General features: G+C 42.9%; 3 protein-coding genes and 2 non-coding genes across 8 annotated transcripts in view; 1 reads left to right on the top strand and 4 right to left on the bottom strand.

The window, feature by feature from the left end:
• Positions 1–4,563, bottom strand: part of st8sia5 (ST8 alpha-N-acetyl-neuraminide alpha-2,8-sialyltransferase 5) — a 10,294-nt gene extending 5,731 nt beyond the window's left edge. The window contains exons 1-3 of one of the 4 annotated variants that reach the window (XM_031578209.2): positions 4,001–4,551; positions 1,390–1,494; positions 977–1,072 (exon numbers count right to left, since the gene is read on the bottom strand). In XM_031578209.2, coding sequence (XP_031434069.1) covers positions 977–1,072; positions 1,390–1,494; positions 4,001–4,140 — 341 coding nt within the window. In that variant the 5' untranslated portion in view covers positions 4,141–4,551. Of the gene's footprint in view, positions 1–976; positions 1,073–1,389; positions 1,495–4,000 lie in introns of all 4 variants that reach the window. The other 3 variants (XM_031578211.2, XM_031578210.2, XM_031578212.2) reach the window with 3 other exon arrangements.
• Positions 4,564–9,306: 4,743 nt separating this feature from the next.
• Positions 9,307–11,552, bottom strand: LOC122133346 (60S ribosomal protein L37). Its single transcript, XM_042709374.1, has 4 exons — positions 11,444–11,552; positions 10,789–10,924; positions 10,406–10,490; positions 9,307–9,409 (listed from the first exon to the last, which is right to left on the bottom strand). The coding sequence occupies exons 1-4, from the start codon at positions 11,444–11,446 to the stop codon at positions 9,340–9,342; spliced, it is 294 nt and encodes a 97-aa protein (XP_042565308.1). The 5' UTR covers positions 11,447–11,552; the 3' UTR covers positions 9,307–9,339.
• On the bottom strand, positions 10,082–10,159 carry LOC122133374. The gene has a single exon (XR_006152720.1). It is a non-coding gene; the product is annotated as a small nucleolar RNA SNORD72 (small nucleolar RNA).
• LOC122133375 lies at positions 10,563–10,643 on the bottom strand. Its single transcript, XR_006152721.1, has one exon. It is a non-coding gene; the product is annotated as a small nucleolar RNA SNORD72 (small nucleolar RNA).
• A 665-nt stretch (positions 11,553–12,217) lies between the features above and the next one.
• On the top strand, positions 12,218–17,026 carry LOC105911095 (phosducin-like). Its single transcript, XM_012839874.2, has 4 exons — positions 12,218–12,324; positions 13,572–13,752; positions 13,897–14,078; positions 15,323–17,026. Exons 2-4 carry the CDS (start codon positions 13,578–13,580, stop codon positions 15,893–15,895), a joined length of 930 nt encoding a protein of 309 aa, XP_012695328.2. The 5' UTR covers positions 12,218–12,324; positions 13,572–13,577; the 3' UTR covers positions 15,896–17,026.
• Positions 17,027–20,055: the final 3,029 nt, after the last annotated feature.

The following is a 20,055-nucleotide window of genomic DNA, read 5'->3' as shown; positions in this document are numbered from 1 at the left end:
AGTCTTATATAAACTATAAATTATGTATAAAAACTACATTTTGAGAATAACATTCAAACTATCAGCATCCCAGTTGTCATACCTAAACAACTAAAATGATCACAATTAGCATGACCAGACATATCTTAACTGCTACACTTCAAACATTTTCAGAAGCTACTACTCACTCTGTTCAGCTTCACACTTAGAGATGAAAGTGATTTTGCTGAATGCCTTTTGTTCTCCAGCTGAAATTCAGAGCATCACACAGCATGGAGCCCAAATGGTAGAGAGGCTGCACCAAAATGGCCACCATGTTTCAGACTTGTGCTGTTATTACTGTGGACAGCTTGAGTGCTCAACATGGACATGTCATGTGTCCATTGTGTGAATTTTTTAAGAATGTGTAATGGGAGGGCAAGATGTTTGATGAGAGAACCTCACGCTGGATACAGAATGGCATGAAATAAGGAAGGAACAGAGAGAAAGATAAAAGAACGAAACAAACAAACAAACTGAGCAAACGGCGTATACATACATCTGAGACCTGTGAGGGAGTTATGGCGCATGCCTGTGTGGGAGCTCACTGGAGCACACGGGGAAAATGTCGGTGTTCTATGGAAGGTTTCAGGGTTTGACTCCACCCCTGTGACCTTTGAACCAGGAAATGAAGTCCCTCTTTGACACATACATAGCACAGTGACAGTGCAGATGCAAAGAGGAGAAAGGGAGGTACACTCTCGCACACGCACGCACATACACACACTCTCTCTCTCGTACACACATTCTGACTAATGGGAACATAACAGTGGAGGGGTCCCGATGTAGCATGCAGAGTTCATACCTGTCACTCGTTCACACACACACAAACCACACACACACACACACACACACACACACACACATGCACGCATTCGCACAGACACAAATCAAAGACTGCTGCAGAAATGAGCAGTCTGTCTGAGCGATGATAAAGAAATATTGCTTACTGGCCTACCTTTGAATGCGTTTTTTTTTCTTCTTAATTTCGTCTAGGCAGGGCGTGCTTACTACAGCAATCTGATTGTCTGAACCAATGACCTGACGAAAACATCTGTCAACATGCAGATAGCTCAGTTAGAGACGGTCTCAACCCCCTTCGAGCTCCAGCCCTAACACCTAAACTCATGCAGCTAAGCCTTGATTAACTATGGCTAACTAACTACTAAAAATTAGTCTTAATTGGCTATGCTGTAGTAGATGATACTCTTCTGTGATTGGATGGTGCCATTGTCTGATCGGTTAATCAATAGCGTTTCTAACAGCCAAAATCAAACAATTACCCTTATTCTCTATCTCTTTCTCTCTATTTTCTATATCTATGGTTCTCCCTCTGAGGGTCTCTTAGGCATAGGTGAGTGAAGCTGGTACCTTCTCCTCCCATATCTGGCAGGCCTCAGTGGAGAGTCGTCTGGCAGGTTTAATCCGCTCCAGTTGCCTGCCTCATCTCCGCGCAGTCGGCTAAACTGTTGCCCACTGGTGGGAAAATGAGTCAGTTTATTTCTTTTTTATTTAACACACCTTCATTAATACCATTGACACACACCCTCTCACACATACACACACACATATGAGCACACACAAAGCTGCACCTTAGTGAAGGGGACATAGAGAAGAAGAGAGTGAGTGTTAGACAGAGAAAGGGAGAAAGACAGAGAGAGAGAGAGAGAGAGAGAGAGAGAGAGAGAGAGAGAGAGAGAGAACAAGAGAGAGAGGACAGAGAGAGGAGGGGAGAGAAATACCACAGGAGAATGTTTCAGCACAGTTGGTTTAGTCATCGTGTCAGATGAAAGGGAGTCATGGCTCACTGGCCGGGGACGTGACCATGGCCGACACAACATGGCTGAAACAAGGTCCCCTCAAGGAGAGGATGGGGAGGGGGGGGGTGGGGGCTCGGGGCGCTGGGGGGGTGGGGCTCAGAGGAACGAGGGATGAGAAGTGCTAGACTGGCCTGCTCCTGTGTTACTGGATATGACAGGTCATCTTCCTCCATAACTAGACCATCACGTCTGGTATCATATTCGCCATTTTCATATTCATCTGTGCTCCAGCTCACTCTGTGTGTCTTGCCATGCCTAAAGGCTGTCTGGAGGCGAGTAGACTCCCCCGGCTCAAGCTCTGCTTGAGGTTTCGTCCTTGCCACTGTCTCTACGGGGCTGCCTTTGCGGATGCATTTTTATACAGCCATGTATTTTGTGAAAATATTCCATTTTGGGAAAATATTATGGGATGAGTTGAAAAGCGCAAGTGGGAGGACATGAAAGATACATAGCTCGGGCCTGTGCAGCCCCTCCAAATGGAGGTTTTAAATTATAAACTCACACAGAAGTACAGATGGTGTCTTTGGCAATAGAATCAAATGCTTATGGCAGCTCTCTGAAGACGGAACATTTCAACATACAAATCATGACCCCCACAAACCTGTTTTAAACCATTTTTCAATGTTAACGTGTTTATTCATTTTATTTGGTTTATGGAAGTGCCTTTGTCAGCAGTATATTGAAAATCTGTTCCATATCTGACTACAAACAGTTGGATTTCAATGTAGTCCTATGTTGTGAATTGAATTCTCACCTTTAATGGATTACACTAGATTACATTATTCTATCTACTCTTGTCTTTTCAACTCATGTCCCATTTCATGAAACAGGTTAAAGGCATTGCTGGTACCACTGCCATTGTGTCTTAAGCAGTGTAGATCAAATGTAAAGCATGCATGCATGCCCATGAGAAACACCTGCCATAGAGTAACCTGGTTGGGATACCAGACGCAATCCACCCAGAATAGCTTTCATTTGGATAACTCCTTAGTTTATATTTGGTTAAATTCTTAGAGGTACATTTCCTGAATGTTGTGTAACATTACTATGTGCAACAGCAGTCTGCAGTCGCAATGTTTTTTTAAATACATGCATTTCAGGTGACTGCATTTGATTTTTGCAGCTCTGTTTACAGTTTCCAAGAGCGACCCTATCATGAGACAGGCAAGAAAAGAAATCCCTAAGAGAAGAAGGAACCTCAAGCAGAAAAACAAACCAAGGAGAAGCCCATTATCGCTATAAGATATTTACCACAGATGCTCTCATTCCGACTGACTGTAGTCAAGTCTGCTGTTTCTATTGTTAGTATCTGGTCTCTCATGCATGCCTCTCACAGCACTACAGTAACAATCTGTGCTCCAGCCATCACAAGGATTACTACACATTTTCCCTGCAGACTGTATTACAGTTTCTCCAGTCAGTGTGGGGATTATGTGCTTCACATTTATTACCACCATGTGCAAGCACAAGAGCAGTGCACTTGCTTTCGTGCACGCCAGTCTTTTAAATCCCTTCATCTACAACCAAAATTCAAATGGGTTACAGTCATTGCGTGTCCTACTAATACTCTAAGAGTGTACTGGAGGCAGTATTGAGGCAGTTTGTGAGAGGCAGTAATATGATTAAGGAGGCAGCACTTTAGGGTGGGGGGGACACTGACTAGGTTAGGGGGAGGGTAGCACTGGTGATGAGGGACTGTGATGGTAACAGGGGCCATCGTCATGGCGGCTGTGGTTCCCAGTAGATGTATGACCAGTCTCTTAGGCTGGAAGTATACAACTAAAACCAACAAATAGAAATGAATAAACACAATAAACCAACGTAAATTAAAGGAGGCAGGGAAATCCCGACATAGTCAGCTATAAGCCAGTTATAAGCCTATGTATGACATGGAAATGAGGCTTAAACCTCACACCGTGATGTCTGCCTCGTACGCGGACCTAACGCCTTTGTTCTGTGGAGTACGCAGAGCGCATCTCTTCTCTTAATGATTCTGATTTATAAGCAGGCATGACGCGCGCGTTATAGCGCGTGATGCGTTGATCTATTGCGTTGATGTGGAATGGGCTCACATCAGGTTGTGACAGGCACATAATTAGCAAACAGAAAAAAAATGATAAGGATAACAATGTTGACAGCCCTTGACAGGAGACTGCTTATACCTTTTGACGTAGTTCTTCCCGTAAAGGATCTGCTGCACGAGTGTTACCAGAGCGAAGGCACAGATGAAGATGAAACAGAGGGAGCGACTCCCCAGCAGATCTCGACTAGAGGTTGGATCCGCGTAGCTCATTCTCGTCATCCCGACGATTAGTAAGGACAAAAACGATCTCCAAAAATATTTAAAAAATCCAAACAATCACGATCGCGCGCTCCTCGTCATCTTCGGGGTGGATGCTCACCTTCTCAAAAGACACTCCGCTGCGGCAGTTTGCGCTTCAGGGTTCGTTTTCCCGCGGCATTCCCGTGCACCTCTGTAAACAAGCACTACGATTTTGTTGTGATACAGAAGGGTTTCTAATCTCCCTGAATAACTATTCATGTATGCTGTCATTAATTGGGTCGAATTTTGTCTGGGATTTATTTTTTGGTCTTTTTAATGCTATACGCCCTTCTGTCATTCTGCGCGCGCATTCGCTTCAGCTTCGATGCGTCTAGCGTACCCCTTTCCCATCGCGTGCACGTAAGCTGATGCGCGTGGCTAGAAATCTCGTCACAGTTTGGAGGTGAGCGAACGCGCATCTCTCTCTCAATCTCTTATACCCCACTATCATCGGAGGCAACCGAAATGATGGGTACAGAAGCTTTGCCCTTTCAGTAATCTGTCAACTGGGGGTGTCTAGAGACTCTGGGCGCCCCAAGAAAAGCTCTGAGCGTGTGCCCGCTAACCCCCACCGTCTACACATCTACAGAGGGTAAAAGTACAGAATAAAGCGCATACTATACTTGATGTAGTGACTGGCATGTTTGTGCATAGTCATCATGAGCAGGGCAAATGGTGTAAAGTAACTGTTAGACAATAAATAATTACATAGTAATTGTAATAATTAAAAATGTATGTGTGTGGACACCTTATACAAAATAACGTAAGAAGATATTTTGAAAGACAAGTCGTCACTGTCATCCTAATACTTCTCCTACCTTCTTTTGGTAAGCCTATCTGCGGAGACATGTTGTATTTGGTCTGCTATCTTTGAAGGCAGATTGTATTTCTGCTGGTTTGGATAAAACAATGCCAGCACAGTTCACATCCAGCAATGTTGTTGGAATTGACAACCCATTTATCTGCAGGCACAAATTAAACTGTTGCCATAGTTAATTCAGTCAACCTAACAGATTCTCAATAATCACTGTTTTGTTTTTCTTCTTCCACTCCTATCACCTGCTCTAGGTAGTCGTGTTTCACAGTGTTTTCAGCTCTGTAGCCTAAATATGAACCTCCTAGCAGGCTATTGATGTGGGGGCCCCTAGAGTTTCTGTACATGTCATTGAAGTCTCCCGCACAAAATTATACATTTCCAGGGGGCTCTCGTTTTCTCGATTGTCGTTGCTGTGCACTTACGTAATCAGCTGTCCTCTGGGCCCCCTTCCAGCTCTGGGCCCCAGGCATTTACCTGCTTTGCTTCTCCTGTCGCAATGCCCCTGTCTGCCAGTAGAGGGAGAGGTGTGGTTAGGGGGAAAGAGACCGAGTTAGCTCGGATGGAGGAGATGTTAAAGTCAAATACAGTTTTTTTTGTACAATTCATTTCACCAGTTTTCAGCACAGTGCACACAGTGTTTGCCAAACACAAGCACAGGCTCTCATGCTGAAGAGATAATGCGCTCCTTGAATTCACCATCCCCTCGGAAGCCTGCACAGTAGGCCTAACTGCCTCATAAGTCTGTTGCCTCAGTTAAAATCACATCCCTCCTCAGAAAATGTATATTTTTTACCTAATGGAGGTTTTGCATATTCAGGTGTAGTTGATATTTATATAAATCTTTATTTCAGATGCCAAGTTCCATATAAAATAACAGACATACAACTATGAAAAAAGAGAGAAAAACAAAAAGATACAACATACATATTCAATGGCTATAACTATGGTACATAATTCGATAACTTTCTTCGTACACTGGCAGGGTATCCAGATGCAGAACATGTGGGACGAGTAGGACGTTTGTGTGAGATAATGTGGGGCATGTTATCAACACTGAGAGGTAACTTAAAACTTTTAAATCTATCTCACTGAATAAGAGACATTTGTATTCTGCCTTCTGCACAGTGCTGTTTGTCATCCCAAAGGCACACTAATTTTGCAACGTAGGCTTAACATGTCTTGATAGACAACTTGCATTGGCCATTAGGGGCCCATCACAGGCAAATGTCTTTAAACAAAGCAGCAGGCATTATGCAGCTCAACCTGCTGTACTAAAAAGGCAGTGCACACAATGGATCTAACGAAAGTTCTTTACAAATGCAAGATAAGAATAAAAATCAATTCAACACGTATTTAAACCTCTTTTGCTGTCTATGATTTAATAAAACAGATTTCTTGAGGCTCTGAAAAGTATTTGAAAAGAATATAAAGAATTGCCTTCTCAGCTGCCGTAGTTGCAATGTTTAAATGGGCGACAGTGGTACAGTGGTAGAGAAGTCGTTTAGTAATCAGAAGGTTGCTAGTTCGATTCCCTGTCGAAGCGTCCTTGAGCAAGACACTGAACCCCTAATTGCTCCTGATGTGCAGTGTGTCATCAGTGTAAATGTAAAATGTGTATACATTGTAAGTCGCTTTGGATAAAAGCGTCTACTAAATGTGCTGCTACATTTTGTCGGGGCTGGGCTGGTTGCTGCTTGTGACGTAGCACTAGTACATATAGAAACTATGAGTAGAAACAAATAACCAATGAAAATAGAGGACATTGGGCTCTAATTTCACTGATGACAATGAGAAAAGCAACGAGCAGTCGAGTCACGCATGCACTAAACTATTTGGTGGCGTGTGCGAGCAATGCGCTGACCCTCCCATGTTTGTGCTAGGATCGTGCTCATGGTATGAAATTAGCTAAAGGATTTTTCCAGCTTACTAAATTAGCTTTAGTTCATGCACAGCGGGTTTTGCTCATCGCTTATTGGCAGTTGCCCGGCAATGGAATGAGGGCCTCTAATCTCAATATGCATCAAGATGCGGGAAAAATTGTCAGAGCTTAGTACAATACAAATCGGGACACCTGTCATCGCCCTATACACTATGGAGCACGTAAAAAGTGATAATAGGATGTAGCCCTTCGGTAAACTGCCTTTAATATGCCAGCGACATAAACTCATTTGATTTAAATGAGTTTCAAAGGGTGACAACTTTGTAACATGCTTATTTGTATGATGTAGATAGTTTTTAGTATTTGCACTTCGTTAATGTCATTTGAAATAGTTTGTCTTTATTAAGGTTTGATGCATCAAATGGGTGAGATAAGTAACTTTAATGTAAACATGTCATAAAGGATTCTGTGGGTGGAGCTTCAGAGATACCATTATTTGAACATGTGCCCTGTGGGTATAGCAAAACTCCAATTTGTCATTGCATGGATCAATCCATATTTGGAGACAATATTCAACCACAGAAAAACAACAGAGTGTTCACAGTTCAGCGAGCAAACTGAGGAAGCTGGGTTATAGGTCACAATGTCACACTGTGAATAAGGGGAGTATCCTGACATGGACATTTGAAATGTATTGTTTGGAGGATAACCCCTTGAGATGCAGCATCTCCTTTTCAAGGGGGTCCTCAAATACAACATACAAGACAAAAGAAAGGGTAGGTTGGAGCCATATAAAATCAGAGATTGGCTTTTAAAAAAACCAACCCATGAACACAATTCAGACTGACAATACCCATGCACAGGTTGCATACAAGCATGGGACTGAGCAGGAACTATCCTGATGGCATACATACTTAAGGAAAGCACAGGTGACATGAAAGTATGTTTGTGTATACTGTACCACATTTCTAAGCAGGACTCTCCAGGACTAATTACGGCTTTGTTGGCACATTAGAAGCCTCTTCTGGAGCCTACCGTGCAATTACATAACACTGTTTTTCATGACAAAAAGTGTGGCAACCTGTAATTCAATCTTTTGCCAATTTAATTTGTGAGAAACTGTACTATATTCTCCCAGTGATGCAACAGCCCGTCCTAATTCTGACTTGCTCTCCTGGGTTTACATCCCTTTTTCAGTTGAGACTGTGACCCAAGCGCTGAGGTTCAAGTGCCACACACCAGTATCCAGAGCCTCCTACTAAACCAAGTCAGAGGTATCGCTTTTATTTATGCTGTGTTAAGCAAACTAAAAACTGCCCTTCGCCACTCTTCAGTTTTGCCTTAACCAGGGAATTAAATGGCTCTGCAGCAGTTTTAGTGTGCACAGGGAAAGTGCAGTCACTGCACACATAGAAGGGAATTTTCCTTTGCTGTCAGATACAGGGCTTATGGTGACACAGTTTTAAGTACCAAATAATCGTAAATGAACAACTATTACGGGTTGGCGATATGGGTGAAGTGACGTGGGGCTGACGTGAATCTAAGTGGGTTAAGCACCCATACATAAACAGTTAAACCCTACACTTAAGGGTCCATGACGAGCCATAAACAATTTGCACATCTAAATAAACTAAGTACAAGCTCTCTGTAGATTGCTGCAGGTTACGCACTCTCATCACATGGCAAGTTAGTGTTTACTTTAAAAGACAACCGGCCTATTTTATTTATCAGATGGAAATTTACGTCAACTGAGAGGCAACTGGTGGGGATTCACATCCAACCACGTCAGAGGAACCGTAAAGCATGACAGAATAAAACGTGACTGTTTGCCTACTCCTAATGCCTTCACAAACAGCTGTTGCAGCCGATCACTACTAGAGCACAGATGAGTGCAACAGACATTCAACATCTGTGGGCAACTTAATCTGGTGAAGTCCTGGCACAACTGTTGACATGAGCTATGCTCAGACTAAAAAACTTCCATGTCCATAAAGTGACCTTAAAAGTGCAAATGGGAGAAAACTGCGTAGACATACGCTTTCTATGCAAGTTACGTTTTACAAGCACCTTGAGATTTCTTTGTATTTTAAAGTGTGCTATACAAATAAAATCCATTATTATTATTTACTTCATTTGTACGCTCTACATTAACATTGAAGCCGTTTGTAATTTGCCTGTTTTTGTTCAACTACCAGTCATGATTTGGAGGGGAGAAAGTAACTGCAGACATTTTTGTCGATAGACTGCTCAATGAAAGCCCCGCCACTTGTTTAATGCCTTGGATTTATCCAGCTCCTACACATAGTTGAACCATATAACTTGTACATTTACTATAGTTCAGTGCAGACACAAAATTATTCATAAAACCTACCCTTATCAAAATGTGATAAAACTCTAGTAACAAAAAAAATCTTGAACAGATGCATAAATGAGGCAGTTGGAACAGAAGTTTTACTGAACAATTTTATTGACGTTTGAGACTTTAGGAGGAGCTGGATGCTGCCACCGCAGACCGTCTGGGTTTGGGAACAGTGCCCTCACGGAATCCATTTCTGCAAAACACAAACAATAAGGTATTGACATGGGTTCCTGACCAAAAGGACTTGGCTCATATAGAACCAACTTGTCACATCTCCCCAGAACCTTAGATCATACTACCAGGAAATGGTTTCAAATAGATTGACTGTTTAAGCAAATAACATGCACTTGTATGACAGAGCCTCCCACAAATATGGATTAAAAAAAAAAAAATCTATTTTGAAACTCAATTAAAATACTCAAGACCTAGATCTTGCACACACTATCAATGTCATTGGCGCAAGTCCATAACGATCCTTGCCCTATGAAAATGTGCTAACTATCATTATTAGTAATGTAATAAGATAATTCAGGCATTTCAGAATATTCTCTTGAATATGTTAACACTAAATGCAACACACACTTGATGCATAGTTCTATGTGCTGCATGCGTTCTAGTTTAATAATGAATTACATTGCCCAGTTCAGTTTAAATTGTGCCCAGCTCAATATTACCGAGACAAGCCACATGAACAAGGAAAGGCCAATTGTCAGATAAACTTTGCCTCACTAGATGCCCAATACAGAGGGAGACAACTCATAAAAAAGCAAAGTTATCAATCTCTTAATATCACATTCAATAGGAATTTATAAATCATGTTGACCAACTACGACAGAGCAAACATCTTTAAGCACACACCAGAAATAGCTCTCCTCAGTATAAGGTTGAAATCACGGGATATCATTTGTTCAGACATTTATATTTTACACATCACTGGAGAGCATCTGTGTGTGCACTGGAGACAAAACTTTAGAACACAGTTGACAACGTAAGCATCTGCACAGGCAACAGAGGTCAGACTAAACACCTGACAACTTCACCCGCATTAATACTCAGACTAGTCTGAGAACATAAAAGCTCATCAGAAAATACAACAGCCCTCAGCCACCAACATGTCAGCACTGGCTTGACCCATCCCAGAAAAGGGAGGAATCTTCAAAGTGTCCCATTAATAACTAACTCAGCTCACCTGAACCTGCGGAAGACCACCTTCATGTGTCTCATACGGCCAGTGCCAGTGGTGCTGCGTCTCTTGGCCTTCTCACTCCAATTGTCTGTAAACACAGCCACACACACACACATTTAATATTTTATAAACCAATCAATGAGCAGTGCACACACTAGGGTGCTCTCCTCAGGATAAGTAGTTAATATCACAGAGTTTCATTAGTTCAGACATTTATTATTTTTAACATCACTGGTGAGCATTTCAAGACTTAGAACTGATGCACCCTCTGATGCATAAGGCCCATACATGTATGTACAGACATTTGCACAAGCTGGCAATGCAAATAACCTCTTTAACGTTTTAAGACGACCTATTCCCAAACTGACACCAGTGGACAAACTTACACTTTCGCTTGCGCTTGGCAGGGTAACCGCACTTTCCGCAGGTAGACTTCTGGAGATGGTAAGCCTTGGAGCCGCAGCGGCGGCAGAGTGTGTGCGTCTTGTTACGACGCTTTCCGAAGGAGGACGTACCCTTCGTCTGAAATGCAAAACATCACATTAGAATGGATAGCGAGACATGTTAGGCTTGTCATTAAGGGTTACCAGGGTAGACTCCTGCTTGAACACATCTTAACCATGCAACCCATAGCAGATTAGCATACCTATCCACCAGTTTACACGGCACTTAGCTTGCTATGAACACTGGTTGATGATTTTGCTGGAGGAAGCAAAACCAAAGTATTCGGGTCTTCCATAACTACACCGCGAATACTTAAAGAGTTTACGTGACATGAAACGGTTTTAAATATTTCAGTGCTAGCCACACATTATAGAACTGTTACATTCGTGTGGGGCTTTGCTTACCGCAACACTTAGCTAGAAGGCTAACATCTCAGGCTTATAATAATATCTATACAAGTACAAGTGTACAAGGAAAATGTTGACAAATATAGAACCAGGATGTTTGGATATGTTAAAATACTCCACTTGACTATATTTCCAAATAGTTTTAAAACAGATGTTTAAGGATTTCATTCAACAGCTAAGGTACACTCACCATCTTTCCGACGAAGAGGAAACCAAAGAGACCGGAACTTGGGTTTGTGTAGCGTTAAATATCCACCGAAGGTTTTCCTGGTGCAACCATAAAATGATGCCCGGGGCTTGTTCTAAGAAAAAAAAGCGAACTGTTAAAAACATTTTAAATCAAGAAAGATGTCGTAAAGATGTCATAATTGCAAGTTTACCAATAGTGAAAGTGTACACGATTTATGCAATTACTTTAACCTTAGTGAAAGCAAAGTTGACTTCTGGTAAACTGGTCATTTCTGGAAAACTTTGTTTTTACAAGTAATACACATATTTTGCATACACTGACTTCTTAAAACGTGTTTGGCCGTTATGAAATTGGCTTTAATTTTAATATGGACATTTTGTTATTTCAATAAAATATACATTTTATTATTTCAATAAAATGTACAACCGTTTAATGTTAGGAGCTAAATTGTTTTAAGTAACCAAACCATACAATTCGAATGAGTTGTTTCTTTATTCTGTGTAAACTCTGTTTGCAAGGAATCCACCTTAATTTCAGTTGGAGACAAGGCTAAACGGGATGACACATTTTATTGAACAGAATCAAATGCGGTATCTCTCAAGTTATTTTGTCGATTTTCCAAAACCCCTTCATTCTCTCATATGGATTTTCTTAACAGGACCTGACAAAATGCTAATCCGCATTATACAGAATGACGACTGTCACTAAACTTGTTTTCGTTCACTTCGCCCGACTACGCTTTTATTTCGCTCAGCACACGTACATTTCGGCCGTAAATTCGAGATTGTATCTAGGCTTTTATTTTGCCCGGAAGTGCACTGTTGTCCCTTGGGTGGAGGATACAAAATCAAGGCTGTTGGATTTCCAAAACATATATCGTGGTAAGATGCAGTTTTTGACGTCAATGGCAAATATACAGTCGCTGATATTATAGATTAATGTTGTGAACCTAATCACTGCCATGGTAATACAGACAAAAATCACTAGAAGCGAACGTTATAGCTAGTAACTTGCGATTGATAGCCAATGTTAGCTCGCTTGCTAATCTAACTCAAGAGATTGTTTTTGACGTTTGGCAGAATGTTAGCTATCCGTTTGCGGTAAAAAAAGTCTGTAGTCGATTTAGTCGGATTTGAAATGTGGTACATTGCCCATATGTTAATATGTGTAGGGGTGTCAGTGGTAACTTGGCTAGTTAAGGAAGTGCTGGGATGCCAGCAAACACTTCCTAGCTGGCTAGCAGTAGTATTAGCAGATATTGACAGATAGTGAGTTCTAAATACACCACTGTGTAGTAATGCTAGCTAGCTAACGACTAGTAATAGTTGTTAGACATAGACGGGAAACCTTTAATCATACTGAAACAGTTGAATTTTTTTCGTTTTTTATCTTTGTTCGTCGTCGTCGCTAGCCTGTCACAGTCGACCTATATAGCCAGGTAAGCTTAGTTAAGACCACATCAAATTAAGGCTAATGAGCTTAGGGAGCTTCGGCCCACTTTCCATCATTGTTATCCAGTAGTAAATCGTTTTGCATGATAATTTATGGGGTCTGGGCTGCTGAGTTGTGCTATTTTACTAATTTTGTATGGGCTCTATCCACCGATATTTGTGTAGGAAAATGGGGAGTGTGTTGTTTTGTTTGTAATAATGCGTTTAACATCTCGTGGTAAGATGTGAAGCTATTCACGGGCCCTGTTTGGCGTCCTAGACTAGATGAGAGATCCACTCTAAATTTCACAGTGCCACCCCCACTCTGTGTCTGCATCCATCTCTGACAGACCATCTGTGCAGAGGGATTAACAGCCAGATAGTTGTTTTGCTTTTTGCTTTATCTAGCAGATCCATTCATGCAAACGACATTATAGCCTATATCTAGACAAACTCACATGGACATGAAGATAGAGCTCACTGCACAGACAGTTTTACTTCTACTCATTAGGTATACAATTAATAATAACTGATGTTGAGGTTGTAGGTATTTCGCAAGACAGTGGTTAAGTCTCAGGCCTCTACTTTTATGCCATTATCTCGATGGCCTTTGGGTATGGATGGGTGAAGTGTTTTCATTCTAGAGCCTTCAATTGTGAAGATCACTGTCCGTGCTGAAATATTACCTTGTGACTCAGGTAGCTATGACGACGCTGGATGATAAGCTCCTGGGTGAGAAGCTGCAGTACTACTGCAGTAGCAGTGAGGATGAGGATAGCGACCACGATGAAGATGAAGAGGGGCCTAAAACCATCCGTGACCAGGCAGTGCTGGAACCAGAGGTGGAGTACAGCGCAGATGGCACTGCTGTTAACACAGGTAACTTAATAACCAAGGCTTTTCCTGTTTGGTGTTGCACATGAAGACCCCCCACCAGTCATCAGTTATTCTTGTGGGTTTTGGCTCGCTTTAAGAAGCTTCTGAAAAGCAGCCTTGTTCGTTGTCTCTGTCTGTCTTGCTTAGGACCAAAGGGTGTGATAAATGACTGGCGGAAGTTCAAAAAGTTGGAGACCGAGCAGAGGCGGGAGCAGAAGAGAGAGATGGAGAAACTGATCAAGAAGCTGAGCCTCACCTGCCGTTCACATCTGGATGATGAGAAGGACAAGGAGAAACAGAAGAATGTACAGGACAAAATCCGTGGCAAGGTCTGTGTGTGTGTGTGTGTGTGTGTGTGTGAGCGAGCATGGGAGAGCGGGGTAATGTGTGTGTCTGTGTGTGGGTGAGCTGGGTAATCTGTGTGTGTGTGTGTGAGCATGGGAGAGCAGGGTAATGTGTGTGTGGGAGTGTGGGGTAATGTGTTTTGAGTGTGGGAAAGGGTGAGTGTGGGAGAGCGGGTAATGTGTGTGTGTGTGTGTGTGTGTGTGTGTGTGTGTGTGTGTGTGTGTGTGTGTGTGTGTGTGTGTGGGAGAGCGGGGTAATGTGTGTGTGTGTGTGTGGGAGAGCGGGGTAATGTGTGTATGTGTGAGTGTGGGAGAGCGGGGTAATGTGAGTGTGTGTGTATGTGTGAGTGTGGGAGAGCGGGGTAATGTGAGTGTGTGTGTGTGTGTGAGTGTGTGTGTGTGTGGGAGAGCGGGGTAATGTGTGTGAGGGTGGGAGAGCGGGGTAATGTGTGAGTGAGGGAGAGCGGGGTAATGTGTGTGTGTGTGTGTGGGAGAGCGGGGTAATGTGTGTGTGTGTGAGTGAGGGAGAGCGGGTGATGTGTGAGAGAGTGTGAGGGTGTGAGAGCGGGGTACAATAACTATAACTATATGTCTTGTCTTATCTGTTGTTGTGCGTGTGCACTTATATGTTTCACCGTGGGAGAGTGGGAAACGTTTTTTTCGATTCCTTTGTATGTCTTAACATGCAAAGTAATTGACAATAAACCTACTTTGACTTTGTAATGTGTGTGAGTGGGAGAGCGTGGTAATGTGTGAGAGAGCGGGGTAATGTGTGTGAGTGTGGGAGAGCGGGGTTGTGTGTGTGTGAGTGAGTGTGTGAGAGCGGGTAGTGTGTGTGTGTGTGTGTGTGTGAGTGTGGGAGAGCGGGGTAATGTGTGTGTGTGTGGGCGAGCGGGGTTGTGTGAGTGTGTGTGTGTGTGTGTGAGTGTGGGAGAGCGGGGTAATGTGTGTGTGTGTGGGCGAGCGGGGTTGTGTGAGTGTGTGTGTGTGAGTGTGGGAGAGCGGGGTAATGTGTGTGTGTGTGTGTGTGTGTGTGTGTGTGGGAGAGCGGGGTAATGTGTGTGTGTGAGTGAGTGGGGTAATGTGTGTGAGTATGAGGGTGGGAGAGTGTAATGTGTGTGGGGTAGTTTGTTTGTCTGGAGGATGTATCTTGACATACCTGCACTTGTGCAGCCATCCAGAATGCTACCATTATTATGTATGTTCTTGTTCTTGTTCGGTGTTCTCAGCTTGTAGCGAAGGATGCGGACGAGGAGTTGGACGAGGATGATGAAGAGTTCCTGGAGCAGTACAGGCAGCAGCGCATGGCCCAGATGCGGCTCGCCCTCGGCGGGGGCCGGCAGTTCGCTCAGGTGGTGGAGCTCAGCAGCGGGGAGGAGTTCCTGGCGGCGGTGGATGAGGAGGGCCGCGGCACGCTGGTCATCATCCACATCTATGAGCCTGAGGTCCTGGCCTGCCAGGCCATGGAGGGCTGCATGATGTGCCTGGCACAGCAGTACCCGCTGGTCAAGTTCTGCCGCGTGCTTGGCTCCGACATCGGCACCAGTGCGCAGTTCCGCGCCTCTGCGCTGCCCGCCCTGCTGTTATACCGCGGTGGCGAGCTGGTGGGCAACCTGGTACGCATCAGTGACCAGCTGGGCAACGACTTCTACGCCACCGACGTGGAAGGGCTGCTGCAGGAGTACGGCCTGCTGCCTGACAAGTACGCCCAGACACTGGCCAACGCTGGCGCAAACGGAAGCATCCGGAACAGCAACCTCGCTCAGCTCAGCGACTCCGACAGTGACCTGGACTTAGACTAGACCCCCCCACACACACCTGGACACTTTCTCAAACGTCCACACATACACATGCTCACATATGCACACCAACCACAAGCATATAATCATGGTTGTCGGAATAGCCTTTTTTGGCTAAGGTGAGTGAGTGGACTGGGGGAGTCTCACCAGGGGTATCATTAGTCAACATTTTCAGAGGCTTTTCTCTTCTAGCTTTCCTACCCAAGCTTATTGATATTGATACACATAACATGACGTGATGGATGTGGTGAAAGTCAACTACCAGTGTGTTTCTGTGAGCTACGTCTGCTCAGAGTAGCACATTGGATGTGTAGTTTGACAACTCCGCACTTCAGATTGGTTATTGTAAGTATATCCATTCCCATGATTTTTGAATAACTATTGAATGAGCTGTTAACTGCTCAGCGTAAGAGTAAATTGGACCTGATGATGATGATGATGATGATGATGATGATGATGTGATGACTGAAGCTGCTAAACCTGCAGGTGGAGTCTACTGCAGACCAGACCAATAGTAAGATTTGCTTACCTGTCAGTTCATTTCAGTTTTTTAAAAAAGAACTTTATAAATACTTTTTCTTGAATTTCTCCACTAGTAATTAGTCTGTTCAGCAGTCTTAGTCTTTCTACTTCATGTGTATAGCCATTGGTCATTGGTGTTAGGAGGGAACATTTTTGTGTGTGTGTGTGTGTATTTATTCTCCTTAGAATCAGGGTGCGTTATGTGAATCTGTTCACATGTGAGAACATATCAAACATCACTGCTTATTAAGCTCTTGAATTGTTCAGTTTCTCATTTCATAGACATAAGTACAAACACTTAACTCATGCCTGCTGATCACCCTGGCACGAGTTCACAACCCTGTGAGATGCCCTCCACAATGTTGACTGTGTATGTGTGTCAGAGAAATCTCTACGAATTCATCACCTGAAATTGCAAATATGTTCCTTATGTAAATTAGGTAAACTATTTATTCCTGAAAGCACGTGCTTAGTCTCTAAAAAATATTTAGTTTAGGACTGACCAAAGGTCTGTATTAACTTTAGTTTGCTTGCTATTATGTTTGTTGGATATGTCTGTTTTGGATTCTATACCTTGATGTGTTTGTGCAAATAAAAATGAATAATGACCAATGAAACTGGCTTTCCCTCAAACATAGAAACACACATACTAGTCCAGTTTAGTCAAATACTTTACTGTCTTTTATTCCCAGGGGTTCTTAAAATGATTTACAAAAATAAGATTTAATTGGCATACCACAAATTCCACATGTAATTTTGAAGTGCTTGACAGAAAAGGGATTTCAGTCACGTATTGCATTTCATTACATTGCATACAATATATTACCACACACATATTCACATATACGTATACATATACATACTTACAAACGAAGATAAAGTAAGAACAAGCGACTACTATGAGCTGTGCGAAGCATTCATTCTGGCCTAACCCTCACCACACATTGATTACCACACAGACGCTACAGCAGATTGAATTTCCAACACATTTGCCCAGAGCATAAGAACGGAACTCCAGAGAGGCAGGTAGGTGCTATGGCCTCTAAGAATTGAATTCACACGTACTCAAAGAAGATGGGTCAGGCGTGGTACTTAAAGGCTCTCTGGAAGAAAAAAATTAAAAACAGACTTGTTAGGGATTTATTTCACCCTTTTTAGGACTGTAATTAACCTCAGAATTAAGACACACAACCAAGAATATAATAAATAATTGACTTTTACTCTGGCAAAGAGGAGTGAATGGCTCTCGACCGCTCATCAACATACACTCACACAATAGGAGCGCAGTGGTTTCAGAACGCTGTTCAAACCATCACTAACTTCCCTGGTACCATGTAACAGACTTTATGCAAAGACAATATCACAGAACATGCAGGAAAACACTCCCCCCTTGTACCATCCCGTACTCTGGTTCCAAGAGATAAGAATGTTTACCTAAGACCCCCAAACCCAGACTTTAACACAACAGTCCAGAATGAGTTCACATAAACACATGGTCTCCTAATTCAGTCCTACCCTAAACATCAAATGACAGGTCTGAGTTTAACATCTCTGTTCTCACAGATAGAATTCCTCTCATCAGAACAAAGGAACCTCTGAGACTAATATCAAACTACAAACACATCATGATAATAATTATATAGCATATTTCTTTCACAAGACTCTAGCAGGTCACTCTTCGTTTGAAACTCTTGGTGTCCTCACGTTGCTCCAGCTGGACTGTTATTGATTGCAGAGGCTCACACCAGCACAGAGCAATCAGACAGTGGCTCAAGGGTGTGTTGATTCCCAGGTCTGCTGGACTGCCAGGCCTCTCTCCCAGTCCCAGAAGTGAAGCCTTAAGTTAAGCTTAGAGCAGAAGGTGGGTGAGTAACAGGAGAGCGAGGAGCAGGAGTGGTGTACAGTCTTTAAGGTCAACGGCCGAGTCGTGAAGGTCGTGGCAGAGAGCCTGCTCCAATAGGAAGTGAGTGTCTGGACTGATGCCTGAAACGAATAGCACACAGCGCAAGAGGCTCCACTGAGTTTTATATCACACATTTCAAGTCAACTCATTTCGAATATCAGACAAAACAAACAGTAAAAAATATTTAATTATTATATATATTTTTTTTTAAAGCTTTTTTTTTAAAGCTTTCATTTAAAAAGTCAAATCGTACTTTGTTAAAAAAAAGTAGTAACTGGTTGTATTTCTCTCTTTCAAACTGGTAGGCCTTCTGTAGCACCTAAATATGGCCTGATATGTCACCGACTCATTGAGCTGATGGCCATCCTATCTGGCTCTACTTGTTGAAAAACTGGTGTTTGAGTACCTCCTGAAATTCAACTTCTAAGTGTGTTAAATGGTCTCCTGTATTGTGGTAGAGCTGGTAGAGATAACAAATAATACACCAGTACCAGCTGACATGGCTGTCAATAGCCAGCAGGCCTTATATGGGCAAAGGCAATGTGAAATCATCAATCAATGTGATCCTTTGCCCTACACTTTCCATGATAATGTGCCATACAAAAACAGCTAAATAACAACATAATGAGATGTGTTATTAAAGGGTGTGAGTGTTAGTGTGTGGAGTGGAGTGGGGTTGAAATAAATATGTGTCCTTACCATGTAGAGACCATTCCTCCCAGAGATGCTGAAGCTCTTCTTGGTTAACATTAGTCTGTTCTGTAGGGCAGAGGTTACAACACATACACACATCAGTTTTTTGTGTTAGGAATCTACAAGGCATAAAGTTAAGATAGAACATTTTTTTTTGCAGTCTACACAAGAACAACCAACATCAAGTGTTGTCATATATCCAGTGCAAAAAAATGTCTCTTGCACATTAAATATATATTAACAGGGAAAAGCAAGAGCAAGAGCAGGGATGGAAGATCCAGTGAAGCTGGATGTTGGTGTGCCAGTGGATACATCAATGACAGACAGAGTGGCAAAGACAAAAAAAAGAGATGGAGAGATGTTATGTGAGTGGAGATAGAGGACAGACTGGGCAAAAACAGAGGGATGAGGAGAGAGTTTGGGAGAAAACAGGGGGATGAGGAGAGAGTTTGTGCAAAAGTTTGTGCAAAAACTGGGGGATTAGGAGAGACTTTGGGAGAAAACAGGGGGATTAGTTAGACAGAGAGATAAACATGGCCATACCTCCAGCATTGTGCAGCAGCAGTTGTCGTAACTCCCTGAGGGCCTTGGTCAGGTTCTCCAGTTGGTCGTGAAGGTGGATGTTCTCCTCGATGAGGGCATGGATGGTGTCCTGCAGCTCGAAGGCCATGCACACATGCAGAAGCACCAACACACACACACACCACCGCATTCTTGGACAGCCACACGCGCATCTGAGCCGTGCGGCCCTTGATCACCCTCTCTCGAGGTCCCTCATTACTGGTCAATACCCTGGCCACATGCACTGCAGTACACAGTGGCACAACCCTGAACTGATGATCAATTTAATCATTCCACATGGTCACACAATGAGTGTGATGTAACGTGTTTTTTCTGTTTTCTGTATGTTCCACAAGTCACAAGTTTTTATGAATGCATGCGCCATTTTGTGCTTAATTGTTGTCTTCATTGGTTTTTATGTAAAGGCTTTTCAACACATGACAATCCACAGTTGGGCTTAAAGACTGAGCACTCAATAGATTGG

The sequence above is a fragment of the Clupea harengus genome, chromosome 12 (genome assembly GCF_900700415.2).
Source record: "Clupea harengus chromosome 12, Ch_v2.0.2, whole genome shotgun sequence".
Taxonomy (NCBI): Eukaryota; Metazoa; Chordata; class Actinopteri; order Clupeiformes; family Clupeidae; genus Clupea; species Clupea harengus.
This window is presented reverse-complemented; position numbering and strand designations above follow the sequence as displayed.